The 19,623-nt window shown below is 30.7% G+C and overlaps 1 protein-coding gene across 1 annotated transcript; it reads left to right on the forward strand.

Moving 5' to 3' along the window:
• Nucleotides 1-192: 192 nt before the first annotated feature.
• LOC127718070 (dnaJ homolog subfamily C member 22-like) lies at nt 193-12,836 on the forward strand. The gene is made up of 3 exons (XM_052223970.1): nt 193-630; nt 3,490-3,956; nt 6,095-12,836. The coding sequence occupies exons 1-3, from the start codon at nt 243-245 to the stop codon at nt 6,341-6,343; spliced, it is 1,104 nt and encodes a 367-aa protein (XP_052079930.1). The 5' UTR covers nt 193-242; the 3' UTR covers nt 6,344-12,836.
• Nucleotides 12,837-19,623: the final 6,787 nt, after the last annotated feature.

Consider the following 19,623-nt stretch of genomic DNA (forward strand, 5'->3'; position numbering starts at 1 on the left):
CTGTATAATAACACGTCAAAACCCTTGTAAGAACTTTTTTTTATATATAATTATAAATAACTTAAAAAAAATTAAACATATCGACAGACAGAATGTTTCATTTATAAAGGTATTCACCTCAAGGGCTTTGAAAGGTTAGGCTCGGAAATCACATTTATTGTTCTAGGTATATCTTCATAAAGCTTACTACAACCAACTACCAAAGTGAAAGTTAAACAAAGTTTGGAACTGTTCATTTTAACATGGCAAATTTATTCGTCGCATATGTTTTATGGTTCTTTGGTGGAGCTTGGGGATTACACCACTTTTATCTTGGACGAGATAGACATGCCTTTATCTGGTGGTCGACTTGGGCTGGATGTTTCGGACTTGGTTGGGTTCGTGATCTCTGGCGGTTACCAGAGTATGTTTATGCCGCAAACAAAGATCCTGCTGTTTCCTTGCAAGCTTTGAACGAAAAAGCAAAGCGATATCCAACACCTCCATTTAATGTTGTAAGATTCGCAGGAGAAGTGACAGTTGGTTTCTTATTTGGCATACTGATTCGAATTTGTATTCCAGATGACTTTGTTGAATTGGTCATTGGCCGTATTTTGTCAATAATTGTGCCTCCATTAGCAGTAACAATAGGTGAGAAACTATGTAAAATGAGGCAGGTACTACCTGTTCTGTACAGGTATGATCCTACCTGATACACCTAATCGCTACTTGTCTGCCATTACTGGACATCACAGGGGGTCTCCTTGGGGGTCTGATCCGGATCCCGCTTATTGTTTTGTCAGAATCCTGTATCCTGCTTATCATTGTAATAATAGCGCTTGTAATTTCACGTGTCCTGCCTGACTTCGTTTCCTGTTTTCAAGCAAAATATTTTAACATTCAAGTGTCACGCTTACAAAAAATCCCCCAATCCAGCATCAAGCTTAGACCCCAATGAGACCCACATCACAAAGGTTCCTGTAAAATTTTGACGTCACAATAGAATATGTCCGGCGCATCAAAGGAAAAGGGACTGTTGTATGATGTCAATAGTTCAGGTGTTGCAGATTCTCCGGTCAAGTGTTGCAGATTCCCAAATAGCGATAAGGTCTATAAGCTCATGTTGCATGAGGTTTTATTTAACACTCTACTTTTTGGTAATCAGATATATACAAATTTGTGGGGTCTCACTGATTAAAAACAAGAAGCGTCAAGAATTGACAAGAAGAATAATTTAGCGACAAGAAGGTTAATTAAAGTGACAAGAAATCTTGATATTAACTATTTCAAATAAAAAAAATATAGAACATTGTAGAAACATGCATTAAAGTGTGTTTTTTATACATATGTACTTTTATCTTATTACATGTATACTGACAAAAAATGATTGATAGAAGAAAATGAAGATATGATTTGTTCAAGAAAAGAGTTTATTTTTATTATCAAGGATATGTTTAAGATAATATTCTGGGATTTTTACAAAATGTTCATATTCATAAATACTTTAAAATGATTTTTTTATTACTAAAAATTCATTACAAAATGGCATCGATACTAATGCAACAAAATCTGAAAGTTTATATAACAATTATAATAAACTGTAATTGATTGACTTTTTTTTATAAAGTTATTGGTTTGATAGCATATTGATATAAACTCTTGTCGCTAATTTTTTCTCCTTGTAGCTAAATTTTTTCTTCATGTCGCTTTTAGCATACAAGTCTAGTTGCTTCTTGTTGCTAATTAGTAAGACCAAATTTTGTTTGAAATCCTAGGGTGACAGTAAAGTGTGAAATGTTATAAAAACGAACAGAACAAAACGAAACGAAACTAAGCAACACATAACATGCATAACAAACATGACAAATTGAACAACAATTAAAGATAATGTAAAAATTAAAACAAGAGGCAGACGAATCTAAGGGGAGAATGACAATGAAAATTATGTATTATTTATATTTCTCAAAAGCAGAGAATTAAATAATGACAACATAAATGAGAAACACTTTGATTATTTAAATGCACAAGAGAGTTACCAAGATACAGCATTTCACATGTATATCACAGTAACTCCAGTATACCTGGATTGATTTCCTCAAAACTTTATATTATTGGTGGGATGGATAAAACAAAGCTCATTTTGGACTTCTTTTTTTTTCTTGTTTGTATTTCCAGAGTCTGAGATACAGGACTTTTTAATTGACTCAGGTTAGAATATCTGACAAGAAATCCATCCTTATAATCTCTAAAACTATACCTCAATTTCAGATAAAAATAAATTTTAAAAAACTGTTATCGATCACTGTTTGCGTTTAATTGGAAATATCAGGAAAAAATTTTTCATCATGTTGTTGGGAGAAAATGTGACAGAAAACTTTTGCTTACATGTAAACATTTACATGACAATTGTGACAAGACATGAAAGTGCGACTTTAAAAATGTTTTTCTCTATTTGAATTTTGTTAACACCTTATCTTCTGTAATCAGTGATACTAAATACTAATTTAGTGTGTTGGAAGGAAGGCTTATTTTACCTTTGAAAAAAATAATTAAATAATGACTCTTCAGATAAAAGTTTAAACATTACCAACCCAGGGGTTTCATTACATGTACCTTTCATGTTTTACTGGTACATTTCCAATTTGTAGGTGGTACTTTTCAATATAGCCCATGAGTACCTTATATTGAAATTCCTAAATTCAGGTGGTATTTATCATATGCTTATACATGTTATATATGCCCTCAATTTTAGAATTCATTCAAACATTTTTGTATTATTCAAAATTACCAGTCAATTATGTGTTCTACAAGGATCATCAGTCCTTCACCTTTCTTCTTATACCTTAATTACTAAAATATATGCTACATAGTTTTAGATTTACACCTAAGTGTAGGAACTATTTTATTTTAAAAATATGTACTACTTTCCAGCATGTCCAGTATGTTCTTTTTTGACCGATTAGGTCGTGTTACATTTTACAAAGTCTATCCAAATTTATTTTTGCAAAGAATTCCACTTTTGTGTGTTATTTTGCTGTGCATGTACTGATTTTGTGTCATGGATGGATACCCCATATCCTTTCTTTTTCTATTATAATAAGTACCTCCAATTTAGGATAAGTACCACCTGAATTGAGGAATTTCGATTTAAGAAATTCATGGAATACTTGTTGAATGTAAAAGTTCTGGTTACCACCTCCTAATGAATTGCCTGGTAACCATGTTTTCTGTTGTTAATGACTAATTTTATTCGCAGAGGTACCAGTGACAACTGATTACATCAGTGATATCAGCATTATGAACTTATTTGCCAAACTACAGTCTAGTATATATTAGTATTAAGGGGCCAGATGAATGCTGTCTCCGGCTGTGGGATTTTCTCGCTGCTTTGATAACCCGTTGGTGGCCTTGGACTATTTTCTGCTCCTTAATTGTCGGGCTGTTGTCTCTTTGACACATTCCCTGTTTTCATTATATAACACATATTTACTTTTTATTATCTGCTTTCAGGAGTTCATTTAGTTGGAAATGTAAGTCCAGAAAAAGTTTCTTTCAAATGGGCATTATATGGAGCATACACTTCAGTACCTTTGTTGTTATTCGATTCAGGAAATAACTTGGTATATTCTTCAATACTTTCTGCAATTGCAGTAAACTGGAAGGGAAAAAACTGGAACAGAGACTATTTAGAAAAGCGTGGACTTTGCAAACGAATATTTGTGTTAACTTTCTGTGGATTGATATATTTATCACTTTGGTCAAGTGCAATATATTTTAATGCAACAATTACAACAAAAGAAGGAGACGAAGTTCCACTACGAGAGGCTATAAATAACTTTTTTACCTCCCCTGCATGGGCAGATACTAAAGAATCATTTAGAAATTTATATAAATATTACCAAGAACATGGCTGGGAAAATTTATATAACAAGATAGTAGATTCTTTAGATCCATTAGGAGAAACTAAAGCATATAAGGTAAGTTTATTAATAGAATTTTTATCATGCAGTTGTTACCTTTTAAAATTTAACAATATTTGAATTAAGAAAAACAGTCTTAGTACATGTAGCTAGTAAATCAAGATTTTTCTAAACATATATGTTTTAAAATAACACTCAAATTTTTCCATATTTCATGTATTTTTTTGCATTTAAGTTCTGTACAAGTGTACACTATAATGTATTCTTCTGTATGAAATGTCATGAATGTACTCCTTTGTGCAGCTGCTAATATTACAGTGTATCATTAACAGAAATGATACCCATTTTACTGCACCAGATGTGCTTTGAGACAAAAGACAAAAATAAAATTGATAGATGTCTCTTCAGTGATGCTCATGTGATATGGAAAAATATATTAAATCCCAAACTTATTCAATAGATGAAGAGCTTATAAACCTAAAAAAAAAAGGTATAGCCAAAGTTGGACAAATGTTCTTTGCTCTTGCTTCCAGCAGCTATGAGCATTCTTGGTAAAGAAATTTCATATAAACTTCTGCATGTTCTGAATCAACTATATACATGTACATGCATATGATATAAATAAAAGAAAAAATAAAGAGGTATATATATATATATATATATATATATATATTGATGGAAACTTCATTGACACACAAAAAGACATTAAATGACAACACACCAGTATCAATGAGTATAGAAATAAGGAGATGTGGTAATTATGATTGCCAATGATACAACTATACACAAGGGTACAAATTATGATAAAAATAAGGAGAGGTGGTAATTATGATTGCCAATGATATAACTATACATGTACACATGATCCAAAAGGTCAAGCATCAACACATGATCAACATGAAATTAAGAAAACATTGAAAGACAATGCTTTGTCTTCTAAAGAAAAATATGATTATTTTTATTATTGCATGAGAACCTTAAAAACAGAGATAATGTTTATTTACTTTACAATGCAACCATCTATAACATGTATAACCACACAAAATGAGGAAAATAATCTTATGTTAAGTAAAAATGTTCGATTAGATAATTAATTTAGATACATGTAGCTCAGGTCCTTGTGAACTCTCAGACAGGTTTATGATGTCATAGGTGGTGCACTTTGGCCACCAATTAAATTATGTCTTTTCATAAACATAAATAGACCTAAACAAGTCTGTCATTTTCTGACTTAATTATATATAAATAAGTCTGAAAATGAAAACACATTTTTATCATGTTTATGATAAATACATTTTTTGACATCTGTAAGTCAAAAACAAAAAAGGACTTGTTTATGTCTGAGCTCTGACTGAAGGGTACAAATTATGATAAAAATAAGGAGAGGTGTTAATTATGATTGCCAATGATACAACTATCCACAAGATCCACAAGCCTACAAATTATGATAAAAGTAAGGAGAGACCTGTGGTAATTATGATTGCCAATGATACAACTATCCCCAAGATCCACAAGGGTAAAAATTATGATAAAAATAAGGAGAGGTGGTAATTATGATTGCCAATGATATAACTATCCACAAGATCCACAAGGGTACAAATTATGTGGAGGTAAGCAACTACAGGTCAGTGAGGTTACCGTATCATTAGTATGATCAGAATATGAACAATTGGTGTGGATTAAGTATGGTCGCTCCTCTTGTTTTTGAATTTTTGCCAGATATTCGGAATCCTCTGGTTTTATCCATGTAATGCCATTAAAAATTTTGCCCACTAACCCCTACTTTTCTTTCCATAATTTGATTACATATAGTTTAAAATGTCATCTTTGAAAATCTTATAAAATCCTTGTTATTTTTCATCGTTTTTGAAAGAAAAAAGGTGTCAATGTTAAATTTACAATGTATGAAAAATCTAGAGAGAATTATTTCCCGCCAGATTTTCAATGGCTTATATCTCGAAAACAAGCACACAGACCCTTCATTTTTTTTCTGCTTTTTTAGTCTCTTTATTTATATAATACATGTATCAATTTATAACCATGATAACAGTCTTTTAAAAATCTCGTTATTTTGAAACAGAGTAGCGAACATCCTTAATATGGAATTCCATTACATGTATAACATGTGCATGTATAAGGTGTCTCATGCCTTAAAAATGTCACTTTGAAATAAAAATTTTTTTTAATTTTTTTAGGATTTAGGTCTGCATGAAAATGCTACAGAAGAAGAGATTAAGAAATCATATAAAAAATTAGTGAAACAATGGCATCCTGATAAACACATGAAAGAGACAGATCCTGATAAAAAAGCTGAAGCACAGAAAAGATTTATAGAAATACAGGAAGCATATGAAACATTGTCATCAATAAAGAAGAAACGAGCACGACGAAGTAAAAAATCAAGATCAACTAGTCAAGATCATGGAGATCGCACAGAATTATAAACTTTTAAATTAATATGTTCTTAAAGAATGCAAGAAATTGTTATCAGTTTAAAGATGTTTGACACATCTAGGCCCATGCCCAGATAATTTCAAATTGGGGAACTTGTAAAAATAGGGGTTCTTTTTAGGGGTGTTTTTTGGGGTTGAAAGGATATATATATTCTTTGTTCAATGTACTTTATGTTTTATGCTTAGTTTTCATAGTAAAAATACATAGTCAAACAATGATTATTGTTATGATCTTTTGTGAGAAAAAGCTCTAAGGGTATGGGTCTGCCATCATTTCATTGACATTTTTCATTACGTTCATGACAGTACATGTAGCTGCAGTATATTTCTCCATCAACCAAAACATTGTGAATATTTGAAAAATGATCTGTTGATTCTTTTCTGTCCCAAGACCTACATAGTCATGTACTTGTGGCTTCATAGCTTGAATCATACACTCAGAGAATCTCTTGCATGTCCAGTACCAAATAACATCTACTATGTTCTTGCTGTTAGGCAAATAGCATCTACTATGTTCTTGCTGTGAGGCAAATAGCATCTACTATGTTCTTGCAGTTAGGTTTTACTTCAAATCTATTTTGTTGTTTTCTATGACTTTGCTTTTTGTATCCAATCTTGCTAAATTGGTATATGAAAAAAATGTTAAAGGTTCAATGATATCAGTTTATGTTTAAGGATATATAAATGGAGTGAGGCAGAGGTTTTGAAATGTTGTCTGTTTTACAAATATGCATGTAATTAATAATGTATCATGATTTCACCTAATGGTACTTATATTTAAGCTTGAAAATAAAATTAAGAACAATCTGAATGTATCATGTATCATGTGTATAAAGATAACGATGAGATGATAATCCATTGTGATATACATTTTGATGTAATGGTTTTTTTAGTTTTGAAAGATGTAAGTACATGAAGTACATGTAGATTATTTTTTTGTTTATTTTAAAAGGGCTATTCCTGAAAGTTAAAATTCTGGGGAAGCACATTTTGAATCTATAAATTGATGCTTAAATGACCCAAAAATATTCCCCTGCCAGTTTTTAAAGAAAAAATATTTTTAAAAATTGAGGGACAAACAGTAATTAATCATTTACTGTTTTAGATAAAGGATATTTTATGTTTCAGGTACAATTAATATTTTGAAAATAGTAAGGTTGATAACAGTAGAAAAACAAATTGAGGGATAGGAATCCTCCTAAATATATGTATACTTTATAAAAGGTAAAATATACAACAAATTGTTATTCCTTTGAAGTTTCATTTACTTTACAAATAGTTTTTGCGTGCTATAATTGCTCAGATACTGTTGTAAGAATATATGCAAAGAAATGTTTTTGACTGTTTTGTAAATTTGAAATAAGAATGGTTGTAATGAGCTAGGCCAAAGTGAAAGATGATTAGAATACAGATCCTTTGACCAAACTTTCCTTACAAGGATCTGACAACACACTGTTTTACATTCTCTTCTGAAAATTATTACATCAACCAATGAAATTTGTACCTTGAAATTTTGAAGGAGTACATGTATATTATTACAACAAAACCTGAGATCCAGAAAAAGTCTTCAAAACAGAGAGTAAAACAGAATGGCGTTAAATCGTCGAAAGAGGAGCTTGAACACAGGAACTGTATTTTGATTAGATCAATGTTATATAGTCAAATTAAAAATTAATGAGTTCAGTAAAGACTTAAATATAAATATATCAGATAATTATCAAAAGTACATTGTATGAAAAATCACTCCCGCTTGAAGTCATAGACTGCTGGTGACTTGAGGTGTTAAAATTCAGAATAATGATCTTGACCCTGTCTTTGACAAATATACACCAAGTCAGGAGCCTCTGGCCTTTGTTAGTCTTGTATCATTTTTAATTTTAGTTTCTTGTGTATAATTTGGAGTTTAGTATGACGTCCATTATCACTGAACTAGTATACATATTTGTTTAGGGGCCAGCTGAAGGACGCCTCCGGGTGCGGGAGTTTCTCGCTGCATTGAAGACCCATTGGTGGCCTTCGGCTGTTGTCTGCTCTATGGTCGGGTTGTTGTCTCTTTGACACATTCCCCATTTCCATTCTCAATTTTATCTTTTACCACTTGAATATCGAGAGAATTTTTTTTGATAGAATCACTCACATTCACCAGTATTCTTTGTGAAAAGCACTATCAAGAGGGATTTTCAATTGAATCACCTTGGACATGTTGTATATATATATACATCTATAGTATTTGAACAGTAGGAAAACAATGCTTTATTTTCATAAGAGCTCTTCATTGCTATAGATACAGTAGTTTCTAACATTGATAAAGTTAAATTTGTTCATGGTTGTTGTATGTTAATGCCTTTTGCCTACAGCTACATATAAGTCCAGCTGTTAGACAGTGTTATCCAATTAATGAAAACCATTTATTTGTACATTTTTATCTACTTGTTATTCTACAAACAAGGTTCTTGTCAATTGAAATACGAAGTTTTCATTTATGTTACAATATTATTTTTTTTCATTTTGAATAAATCATGAAAGCAATTTATCATCCATTTTGCTATTAACCACAGCAGTATTTTAGTTTATGGTTACACGTATCAGTCCAAAACCATCTTTTATTTGTTTTAATTGTATCCTTCATTGATGTTTGTTATTTACTTGCCTTTTGCCATCAATTTTTGTAGAATTAACATGATCAACAAAATCAAAATGCTGCCACCTTCTTACATACAAATTCTTGATGACCTATTTTATAGGTGTTTTGTGCCAATATGCTGTAAAGTGCAAGTGTTTTGCAAGGTTCTTTTTGTATTAAAATTGCAAAAAAATATCTGCTCAAACTAAAAGAAATAAGATCAGGGATAAGAAAAGAACAAAAAATGAAACTTAATACAAAATAAAAAGAAATGGTTTAGCCTTAGAAAAGAAAAGGTCAAAAATCATAATTTGACAAAAAAGGGTTTGGTCGTAGAAATTGCAAACTTCTTAAGAATAAACCAATTTACAGTATGTTTATGTTTACTCTCGGAAAAAAAATTGAATAGTTAAAATAAGTTGAACCATTAATCTCTAGAGCTAAACCTATTTTATTAGTTGAACTAGAGTATCGTAAATTCAGAAATTTATGTGATGTTTTTATTATTTCAAAAACTGCAACCAGATAGGTGTCACAAAAATAAAAATTCACATTCTTAATTTTGATAGCATTATTTGTATGCAGCATTTCCTGAAATTGTAATAATTAATTTTGCATATATGTCCATTTTTCAACAATCGCAATGATAAATGCACACAGAAATTTCTGAATTTACAGATCTTGTATATTATATATTCATATACTCACACTATAAGAGGGAAACACTCAATCTTTGTAGCAGCAGCCGAAAATTCTACAGGTCATCAAATTACTTAAGTCATTATAAAGATAAGAAGATGTGGTGTATATGACCATTACAATATTACATCACAAACAATCTTAAAATCAAAATTGATCATGAATTATACAGAATTGTTTATGAGTACTTTTCCTCCAAAGATTTTTTTGTGAAAAATTTTGTACTGTGGGCACTTCTTATGATAACTTGATCTGTTCCATTAAAGAAAATGTAATTAACCATCTCAAAAAAAGTGCATTAAATGATAATGTTGTTTTGAACCAAATTATGACTTTTTTTTAAATAAATGAACTATGTGACTGTTATATGATTTTCTATTATTTTTCTATTTTTGGAAATTGTAATCTCTTTGGCTAGACTTTTGTTAATTAATTTCAGAATAGAAATAATAATTTTATTTGGTTTAAGTTCACAGTATCATCCTTTGGAGATAAACCATTATTTCTTTTAATTTTATTTTCATTATGTGAAGACTGTGTTATATTCAATAAAATAGACTGGGAATGATTACTTCAGGTTAATCAATGTCTACCACATGCTGTCATATTAAATATTTTTATAAGTTTATGAATGAATTTTTTGTGTTTACAATGGTCTGATTTTATATGCAAACTCAGAACAGATTTCTTATACATATATTGTATTTTCTTTAAAAAAGCTTGATCTAATATTTAATGATTGTTAACCTTTTTTGCATTGCCATAAAGTGTCGCTGCCAATTGTTTCCAAAATTCTTTATTTTTCTTTAATTTTATGCAGCATTTTCTTATGAATTGAAATGCCTCGATGGTCTCGTGGTAGCTTGTTTGCCTCGAGTGTGGGAAGTCGTTGGTTCGAACCCCGGCCGGTCACACCATAGACTTTAAAATTGGTATTTGCTCTTCTCTGCTAAGCACGCGGCATTAAGAAGTAAGAGCAAAGACTGGTCAGCTCGGAGTTAGAATAATGTGTCCGGGTAAGGTGACATGTCTTCCTGCGAACTGTTACCTTGTGAACTAGCATGTTAAAAATCCGGCTCAGTGTGTTGATTTAGTACAAAGCAGTGTTAATATTCATATAACATTAACATGTTCTCGTCCTGAATATGCATATTGATTTGCCACTGGACATTAAGCAGCCATCCATCATCATCATCTTATGAATTGCTCACCATAACCATAAAGAGACAAAATTTTTAATACTAGCAATTATATATATAGACAGTGACATGCTCACAATCTTGTAAGTTTTAATTGTCACCATCACCAAATCTAAGTTGAATCTGTAAAATTTAGAATTTTTTAATTCGTTTGTGTAAAAGTTTATAAATTTTGTGATCTCGAGATACTTTGTGTAGGTATGATCTGAAATGATTAACAATAGCCATAGTAGAAACTTAGGAATCTCTTTCATTGACTGACATATTTTTTGCTTTTTGTATTATTTCTGTACAAATACTTGTACTTTTAAAAGTTCTAATGTCATACATTTGTGAAAGTATTTGTACCTTTAAGTTTTTTAAGGTTAATTTTTATTCAAATTTTTTTTTTTTTAAGAACATGTTGTTCCAAAATTGTTTTGTATGATTAACAACTGATGTAACATCCTTGGAATGATTTATATGAGTTGTCCATTTTCCCCTGATACAGATGTCTGCATATCCTATTAAAAAATCAATCTGATAAAAAATGAAGGTACCTAGGGCTCAATCAAAATCATGCATAATAAATATAAAAACTTATTCTAGAAATCCAATGCAAAGAACAGAAATCACTGATTATAAATCATTGTTGTGGGCTATTTAATACATTTGTATATTGTTTTATAATACTGAAGTGATTGATAGCCTGGTCGTGTTTATTTTACAGCCTACAGGGATACTATAATGTTTGAATTTGTTTTGTCATATTTGAATACAAATTAGATAATTTAATTATCTCCCTTAACACAAATCTTTACTGGAAAGGTATGCCTTCCATAAAGTGTGAGAGATCAGATTTTCCCTGTACTTCCAATATATATATATATATAGCTTCTGTTACAATTTTAAAATGTTCAACACATGTTCTTATGCATATTCTGGATAAGAAATTAAAAGAGTTTTAATTTCTCATTTAATGAGCATGGTCATAAGGGATAATACCATCATTATTTTCCCCCTATTGGTTTTTGTTAAATTGATTTTTTCCAAAACATTGTGCAGAATTAATCTTTGATTTCAAATAAAGAAATACTCGGCATGAGTAAAATAATCCTGTTAAGGGACACTACTACAGTGAAAATTTCACATAACATTTCATTGCATTTAAAGAAAATAACCATCAAAGGAAGTAAACCAAGCAACTTTTTATCCCTTTTTTCCTGTTTACAGGCTTAAGTAACCATGTCACTTCAAGTTTCCAAAATATACTATAGGAACACCAAATAAAATGGAAGGTGCTTTTTTCCCACAACTGTCAAATTCAAAAGGAATATTTTGTCCTACCTTTTTTTAACATGAAACCAGGTGTGACGTACTATGTTTTGGTGGTACTATACCATAACCTCTTGGGCTTAATAAGGAGTATTAACAATAAAAGGTGAACATTTTCTACAGTTGAAATCTAATCAATGAATTTTCAGTAATAGTTTTTAACATAGAGTCATGTCAAGGTAAGATGGTGATGGTATTGTATGTTTTTTTTTTTGTAATAAAATGCCTTTTATAGTAAGCATAATGTCCTCTGTGCTTTATATACTGTGCATTACTTTACTTATATAGATATCATAAGGGACTTTCTTTTATTCAATCAAAAAATGTTTGATTTTGATACCACCTCACATTTTTTGACAATTTGTTTATTAAATTCATGCTATAGTACCAGTGATATCTGTATCTATTTTAAATTCATAAGCTACATTCATGTATCATAGCTGAATAGGTTTTAGACAATTAAATGTCAGTATTTGACTAAACCAAACAGTTTTCTACACCTTATCATGTAATAGTGCTAGATCGATCTGTATTTTCTTTATTTTTTCCTTTATTATGAATCTAAATTTGTTTTGTTGACATATGTTTTGTTTTTTATTGATCTTTGAATTTTAACTTAATTCCAGCAAATATAGTATGTATAGTGCAATTTGATCTTGCTATTATTCAGACCAAACCCATGAAACAATTATTCATACTGCCTTTTGTATATACTGTCCTGAACCACACCCTGGATGTCCAGCTATGTTGAATCTGGTTTTTTTTTTAACAGACAAACGATTTGATAATATACCTTGTCTCATGTTTTGTTTATAGCTGTTCCTGAATGTAAGAATGTCATTTAAGAAATGAATTCATGTTTTTCAGGGAAATTTCTTTATTATTTATGCCTCATCTACGATATTCTGTTAGTCTGTCCATCCGATAATCTGTCCGATATTACTATTGCCAACATTCTTACAAACAGCCGGAAGTCAGTTGATTTCTATGAATGATAATATTGGAAGAAAATTACATCTGTATGGAGATAACCGTAATGAATTTGAGAATTTGCAAGGGTAAATCAGTGGTTTTAAAAAGTTTATAAAACTTTGAATTTTTCGAAATACTAAGGATTTTCTACACCAGGAATAGATTACCTTAGCTGTATTTGACAAAACCGTTCGGAGTTTTGGGTCCTCAATGCTCTTTAACTTTATACTTTATTTGGTCTTTTTTAACTTTTTTGATTCGAGCGTAACTAATAAGTCTTTTGTAGATGAAACGCGCGTCTGGTGTACAAAATTTAAATCTTGGTATCTATGATGAGTTTATTTACAACCACTTAGTCGATGCCACTGCTAGTGGAGGTTTCTCCCTGAGGGTATCACCAGCTCAGTAGTCAGCTCTTTTGTGTTTGCATAAATTATCATTGATATATTCATAACTATAAATTAAATGTTGATCAAACTTTGAATTTTTCGATAAACTAAGGATTTTCTACCCCAGGAATAGACAACCTGAGCTGTATTTGACAAAACCTTTCAGAATTTTGCTTTATTTGGCCTTTTTAACATTTTGTTATTCGAGCATCACTGATGAGTCTTTTGTAGATGAAACGCGCATCTGGCGTACACAATTTTAATTCTGGTATCTATGATGAGTTTATTTACTGTTGTAAATATCGATGATCTTTTTGTAAAACATATTTGTCAAGCTGTGAAAATAAACAACTACAGACTTCTACAGGCTTTTAGTTAATCAAGATAAAGAAGAGTTTTCATGTTTTCCACTTGTGTGTTAATACTGCCCCAATTAGACAAACTTATCGTCAACTTATCTATATCAAGAGTATATAAATAAAATGCACACGGTGTCAGATGATGATGGGTGGCTGTTTCATGTCCAGCGGCAAACTAAATGCATATTGGGTTGAAATCATGATAATGGGATATGAATATGAACCATACTTTGTACTATACCAACACGTTGAGCTGGATTTTTAATGAACAAGTTCACAAGGTACGTGTAACAGTATGAAGGAAGAATTAACAATATGCTTCTGTCCCATAACCTTAATATAGAAAAAGTTGAATAGTAAGAACGAGTTTAACTATTGATTTTTTAGCATACAAAGTAAAATAACAAAATTACCGAACTCCAAGGAAAATTCAAAACGGAAAGTCCCTTATCAAATGGCAAAATCAAAAGCTCAAACACACCAAAAGAATGGAAAACAACTGTCATATTCCTGACTTGGTACAGACATTTCCTTATGTAGAAAATGGTGGATTAAACCTGGTTTTATAGCTAGCTAAACCTCTCACTTGTATGCCAGTCGCATACAATTCCATTTTATCAATGTGGGAGCAAAACGGAACATAATAGGTAAAAATGTCAAAAAATGGGGTACAGCAGTCAACATTGTAATATAATCTTAAACAATATAAAAACAAATAACTATTTCAACAAAGAAAAACAAATTGACATAAAGACACTCTATAGACAAAGTACATAAGCAAAAATGAAAGACAAGAATACAAAACTGACCATAGCACAATAACATAATGGCTGGATGTATAAGTACCGAGCCACGCCAGAAGTATATTACCAAAAATGGACTTAACAGTAAAGGTTAAAAATATACAAGGGAAAATAAAGAGACTGCTATAGCACGTAATTAAGATGATAAACACCGACAGTACCTAGAATCTATACTTCAAGACCATCATGCATTATTTGTGAAGTTGATACGGAATATTTATCAACAAGGTCTTGGTATCTTCCAATAAACATTTTTAGAAAAAGGACGAGACGGTCTATGACACAACCCTGGTTCATCAACTTTCTGCTCAGACACTGGTGACGTTTTATAAAGTCTGATTAGCAGCTTCTTTTTTTTATTGGAGTACTTTTATGCTATATTTTCATGTACTGAGTATAAAGAGGAAACCATTCAATCGTTGATAATGAATACACTTCAAGTTTGTAGTTCATTAAAAACGTTGACAGGAAATTCTGGAACAGTTGACTACAAGCAAGTCATCAAATAAATTCTGACATTTAATAAATGGGGAGATGACGTGTGCACGTGGTGTATTTGATCATTACAGTATTACATCACAAACAATCTTAAAATCAAAATTGATCATGAATTATACAACATTGTTTATGAATAAAAAATTGCTCAAAGATTTTTTTGGGGAAAAAACTTTGTACACTTCTTATAATAAGTTGATCTGTCCCCTTGTCGAAGTACATGTAATTAACCATCTCAAAATAGTACATTAACTGATAGTGTTGGGTTTTTCACCAAATTATGATTTTTTTATTAAATAATCTCTCTGACTGTTATATGATTTTATGTCTGCTTCTATTTTTGGAGATTGTAATCTCTTTGGCTAGACTTTTGTAAATTGATTTCCAAGCAGAAATATTTATTTATTTGGTTTAGGTTTTCTGTTTTACGATCATTATCATTCTTTAGAGATAAACCATCATTTCTTCCAATTCTATTTTAATCATGTGAAGATTTTATTATTTAATAAAAGAGGTTAGGGGATAATCACTTCAGATTTAACAATTTCTACCACATGCTATCATATTAAATATCTTTATAAGTTTATTGATGAATTTTCTGTGCAATTATCAGATTTAATTTGCAAACTGAAAACATATTTTTCCTACATATAATGTATTAAAAAAAAAAAAACATAATCTAGTATTTTATAACTAAAGACCTATAATTCTATTCGACTGTCATATAACTGAGAGGTTTAGCTAGCTATAAAACCAGGTTTAATCCACCATTTCCTGCATAAAGAAGTGCCTGTACCAAGTCAGGAATATTGTTTTCCATTCGTTTGATGTGTTTGAGCTTTTGATTTTGCCATTTGATAAAGGGCTTTCGGTTTTGAATTTTCCTTGGAGTTCGGTATTTTTGTTATTTTACTTTTACCATTGCCATAAAGTGCCACTACCAATTGTTTAAGAATTCTTACGTTTTTTTAAAGTCTCATGCTCATGATTTTTGCTTATCAATTGTTAACCATTACGGAAGATAAATGTAATACTTACTCACAAGCTATCATAAATAACTACATGTATATATCTGAAATGATTTACAATTATAGTAATACTAGAATATAAGGAATCTCATTAATTGACCAATAAACCTGAATTAATGTATTACAGTAAATCCAGAAATTTTTGTGATGTTTTTATTAATTGAAAAATTGCGTTGGGTTATATTTTTTTGCGAAAAATGGGCACTTTAGATATTGATAGCATTGTTTCAATGCAGCATTTCCTAAAACTCAATAATTGACCCCACATTTCTAATCACTACAATCGCAATGACAAATTTCTGAATTTAAAATAGCCATATTAGAAATAAACTCAACATATATACAAAGCTTTTAAAAACTTTTGTACGCCGGACGGATGTTTCGTCTACAAAACACTAATCAGTGACACTCGAGAAAAATAAAGAGGCCAAATAAAATGTTTGAAGTCGAAGAGCATTGAGGACCCAAAATTTCGAAAGATTTTGCCAAATACAGCTCAAATAATCTATTCCATAGGTAGAAAATCCTTAGTTTTTCGAAAAATTTAAAGTTTTGTAAACAGTTAATTTATAATTTTGACCATATCCATGACAATTTATATGAAAATAGAAATGCTGACTACTGCGTTGGTGATAGCCTTGGGGAGGAAACTTAGGAGACTCAATATCAAGGTCCTTGCAGTGGTATGATTTATATGAATTGTCCATTTCACCCATACATCTGCACCTGATGTGTGTGTATTCTATGAACAAATATATTTATCAAAAATGAAATATGAAGGCACCAAGGGGGCAATCAAAATCATGCATAATAAATGTAATAAAGTACACTATAAATCCAATATATTGCACTAACAACATATGTCACTGTGTATTCATTGTTTCGTGCTATTTAAAACATTTGTATATTTGTTATGATACTGATTCTGACTGATAGCAAGATTGTGTTTAATTACAGGCTATGGGTGATACTAGAATGTTCGAGTTTTGTTTGGTAATATTTGAATACAAATTAGATAATTGAATGATCTCCCTTAACACAAATGATTACTAGTACTGGAAAGGTATGCCTTTCATATAGTTTGGGAGATCAGATTTTCCCCATACTTGCAACTTGGGAGGTATGTCTTCTGTTAGAATTAAATACTATCAAAATAGTTTCTAACGCATTCTGGATAAGAAAAATTGATGAGTTTTAACTTATGATTATATCAGCATTGTCTTAACCTCTTTTACTAAATAAGGAATACTAGTAATAAAGGGCGAAAATATATATCAGAAGTAAGAATGTATTCTTCAGTTGAACTGTAATTAATGGATTTTCAAAAGTAATTCTTAAGACAGAGTAAGGTCTAACTGATTTGGTATAAAGGCAAGGTGGTGATGGTATCCTATGGTTAATTTTTGCATTAAAATGTCATTTACAATTAGTATAAATGTCCACCGCACTTAATGCAATATGCATTACTTTACTTTTATTGATATGCGTTCAACTTATTCAGAAATGTTTGATTTTGGTACCAATTAGTTATAATCATGTACGATAACTGTATAGTTTGTAGCCAGTGAAATATCAGTGTTTGACAAAATCAAACAGTTTTCTTCACCTTATCATGTGTCAGTGCTAGATCGAACTGTATTTTCATGAGATTTTCTCTTATTATGAATATTTATTCTTTTTGTTGACATATGTTTTGTATTTCAATGACCTTTGAAATTAAACTGAATTTCAGCAAATGTAGTATATACATATGCAGGCCCAATATGTAGGTAATGTTGAGGCAGAAATATGAGTCTGTTGAGTTTCTTGTGAACAGACAAACATTTTGATATTCTTTGCCTCAAATGTTGATTATTTCTAATTCTGAAAATAAAAATGTAAAGGCTATTTTGATGTGTGGGCTCATGTTTTTCTTTGAAAATTTCCAAATTCTGTTAGCCTGCCCATTTGTTAATTACACTGTTGCCATCACTCTTCAAATCAGGTTGAAGTCAGTTGATTTCTAAGAATAATCAAATTAAAAGAAAAAAACATCTGAATGGAGATAGATGTGGTGTATTAGAAGATTTATAAGGGCAAACATTAAGTTTTACTGTTGTAAATACCCGATATCTTGTTAAAGGTTTGTTTAAGGCAGTTTGTCACGAAGTTCTGCTCACAACAACTTGAAAAGTAGGAAAGCAGTTGGTTCCATTTTAAAATATTTATTTATATCAAATTATGGTTTAGACCAAAATTTTGTGGTTCACTGAACATGCCAATGTAAAAGTATGAGAGCGGCATGGTTTTCGACGGACATATATACTTGTTAACTATTATATTTGATTTACGAGATGTTTAAAGAGTGTCACTCTTGGACAAGGAATAGCTAACCCTATCAATCACCACCAGCTTTTAATTATTCTTTTTATACCATGCTGGTCTCCTTTTGTACTTCAATTGAGATTGCAACCTCGGTATCATTTCAAGGTCAGATGACATATGGTCGTTGTCAGTGACGTCATTTTAATTGTTAATGTTAATTGTGACTGCTGAAATAAGATCAAGAGTTCTTACTTTGAAATACCATGCCTGCATTACTCATTATGATTGGATGTTATGTCTTGTAACAGTTGAGAAACTAGTAAATGTTGTCTCATTGGCAATCATACTACAACCCTATTAGACGGACATTTGTACCTTACAATCATTCTATGCAACGAATATAGTGGATGAAACACATTTTGTTTGTACTTATGGAATCATAGAAACAGACTTTACATGAAATCTAATCATTGGACAATAAAAGCTGTGTCAAGCTCAGACGAACTCTTTAGTCGAACATGTCCACCTTTCCATCATTCTATACACCACATATAGTTGATTTATATTACAAGTACTATCTAACAAACTAACCTTAACATTGATCAGTGAACCATGTAAATGACCACATATAGTTGATTTATATTACAAGTACTAACAAACTAACCTTAACATTGATCAGTGAACCATGTAAATGATGTCATTGTCAGATAAACCCTATACATTTAAGCAACAGTTGTAAGACGGACAAGCACATCATACGATCATTCTACATAATTAATATAGTTGACATACTACTTATGGTATCTGAGAAACAGCTCTGTAATCGCGATAATTTTGTTCCTCCATACCTTATTTTGACTGACTAGTATTCACATTAGTTAAACTTTAAAAATTTCAGGAAAATAATAAGGTCTTCTCTGTTTTACGAACTTAATTCTTTTCTCCTTTTTTTCCAACCCACAATGCAGATATCAATTTTAGATATAAGTAAAAAGTAGAAGTGTAATTATTAGTTACGTATATGGATACCATTATGGTTAAATTTTTTCGCACGTAAATAATTGCGGCTATTGAACCGAGAAAAGT

This window comes from Mytilus californianus, unplaced genomic scaffold (genome assembly GCF_021869535.1).
Source record: "Mytilus californianus isolate M0D057914Y unplaced genomic scaffold, xbMytCali1.0.p SCAF_10, whole genome shotgun sequence".
Lineage (NCBI taxonomy): Eukaryota > Metazoa > Mollusca > Bivalvia > Mytilida > Mytilidae > Mytilus > Mytilus californianus.

Excerpts from the sequence above, each read along its gene's own strand:
- LOC127718070 (XM_052223970.1), top strand. The coding sequence starts at position 243 with ATGGCAAATTTATTCGTCGCATATGTTTTATGGTTCTTTGGTGGAGCT. Across the intron at positions 631-3,489 it reads TCCATTAGCAGTAACAATAG|GAGTTCATTTAGTTGGAAAT; the intron begins GTGAGAAACTAT and ends ATCTGCTTTCAG. Across the intron at positions 3,957-6,094 it reads GAGAAACTAAAGCATATAAG|GATTTAGGTCTGCATGAAAA; the intron begins GTAAGTTTATTA and ends TAATTTTTTTAG.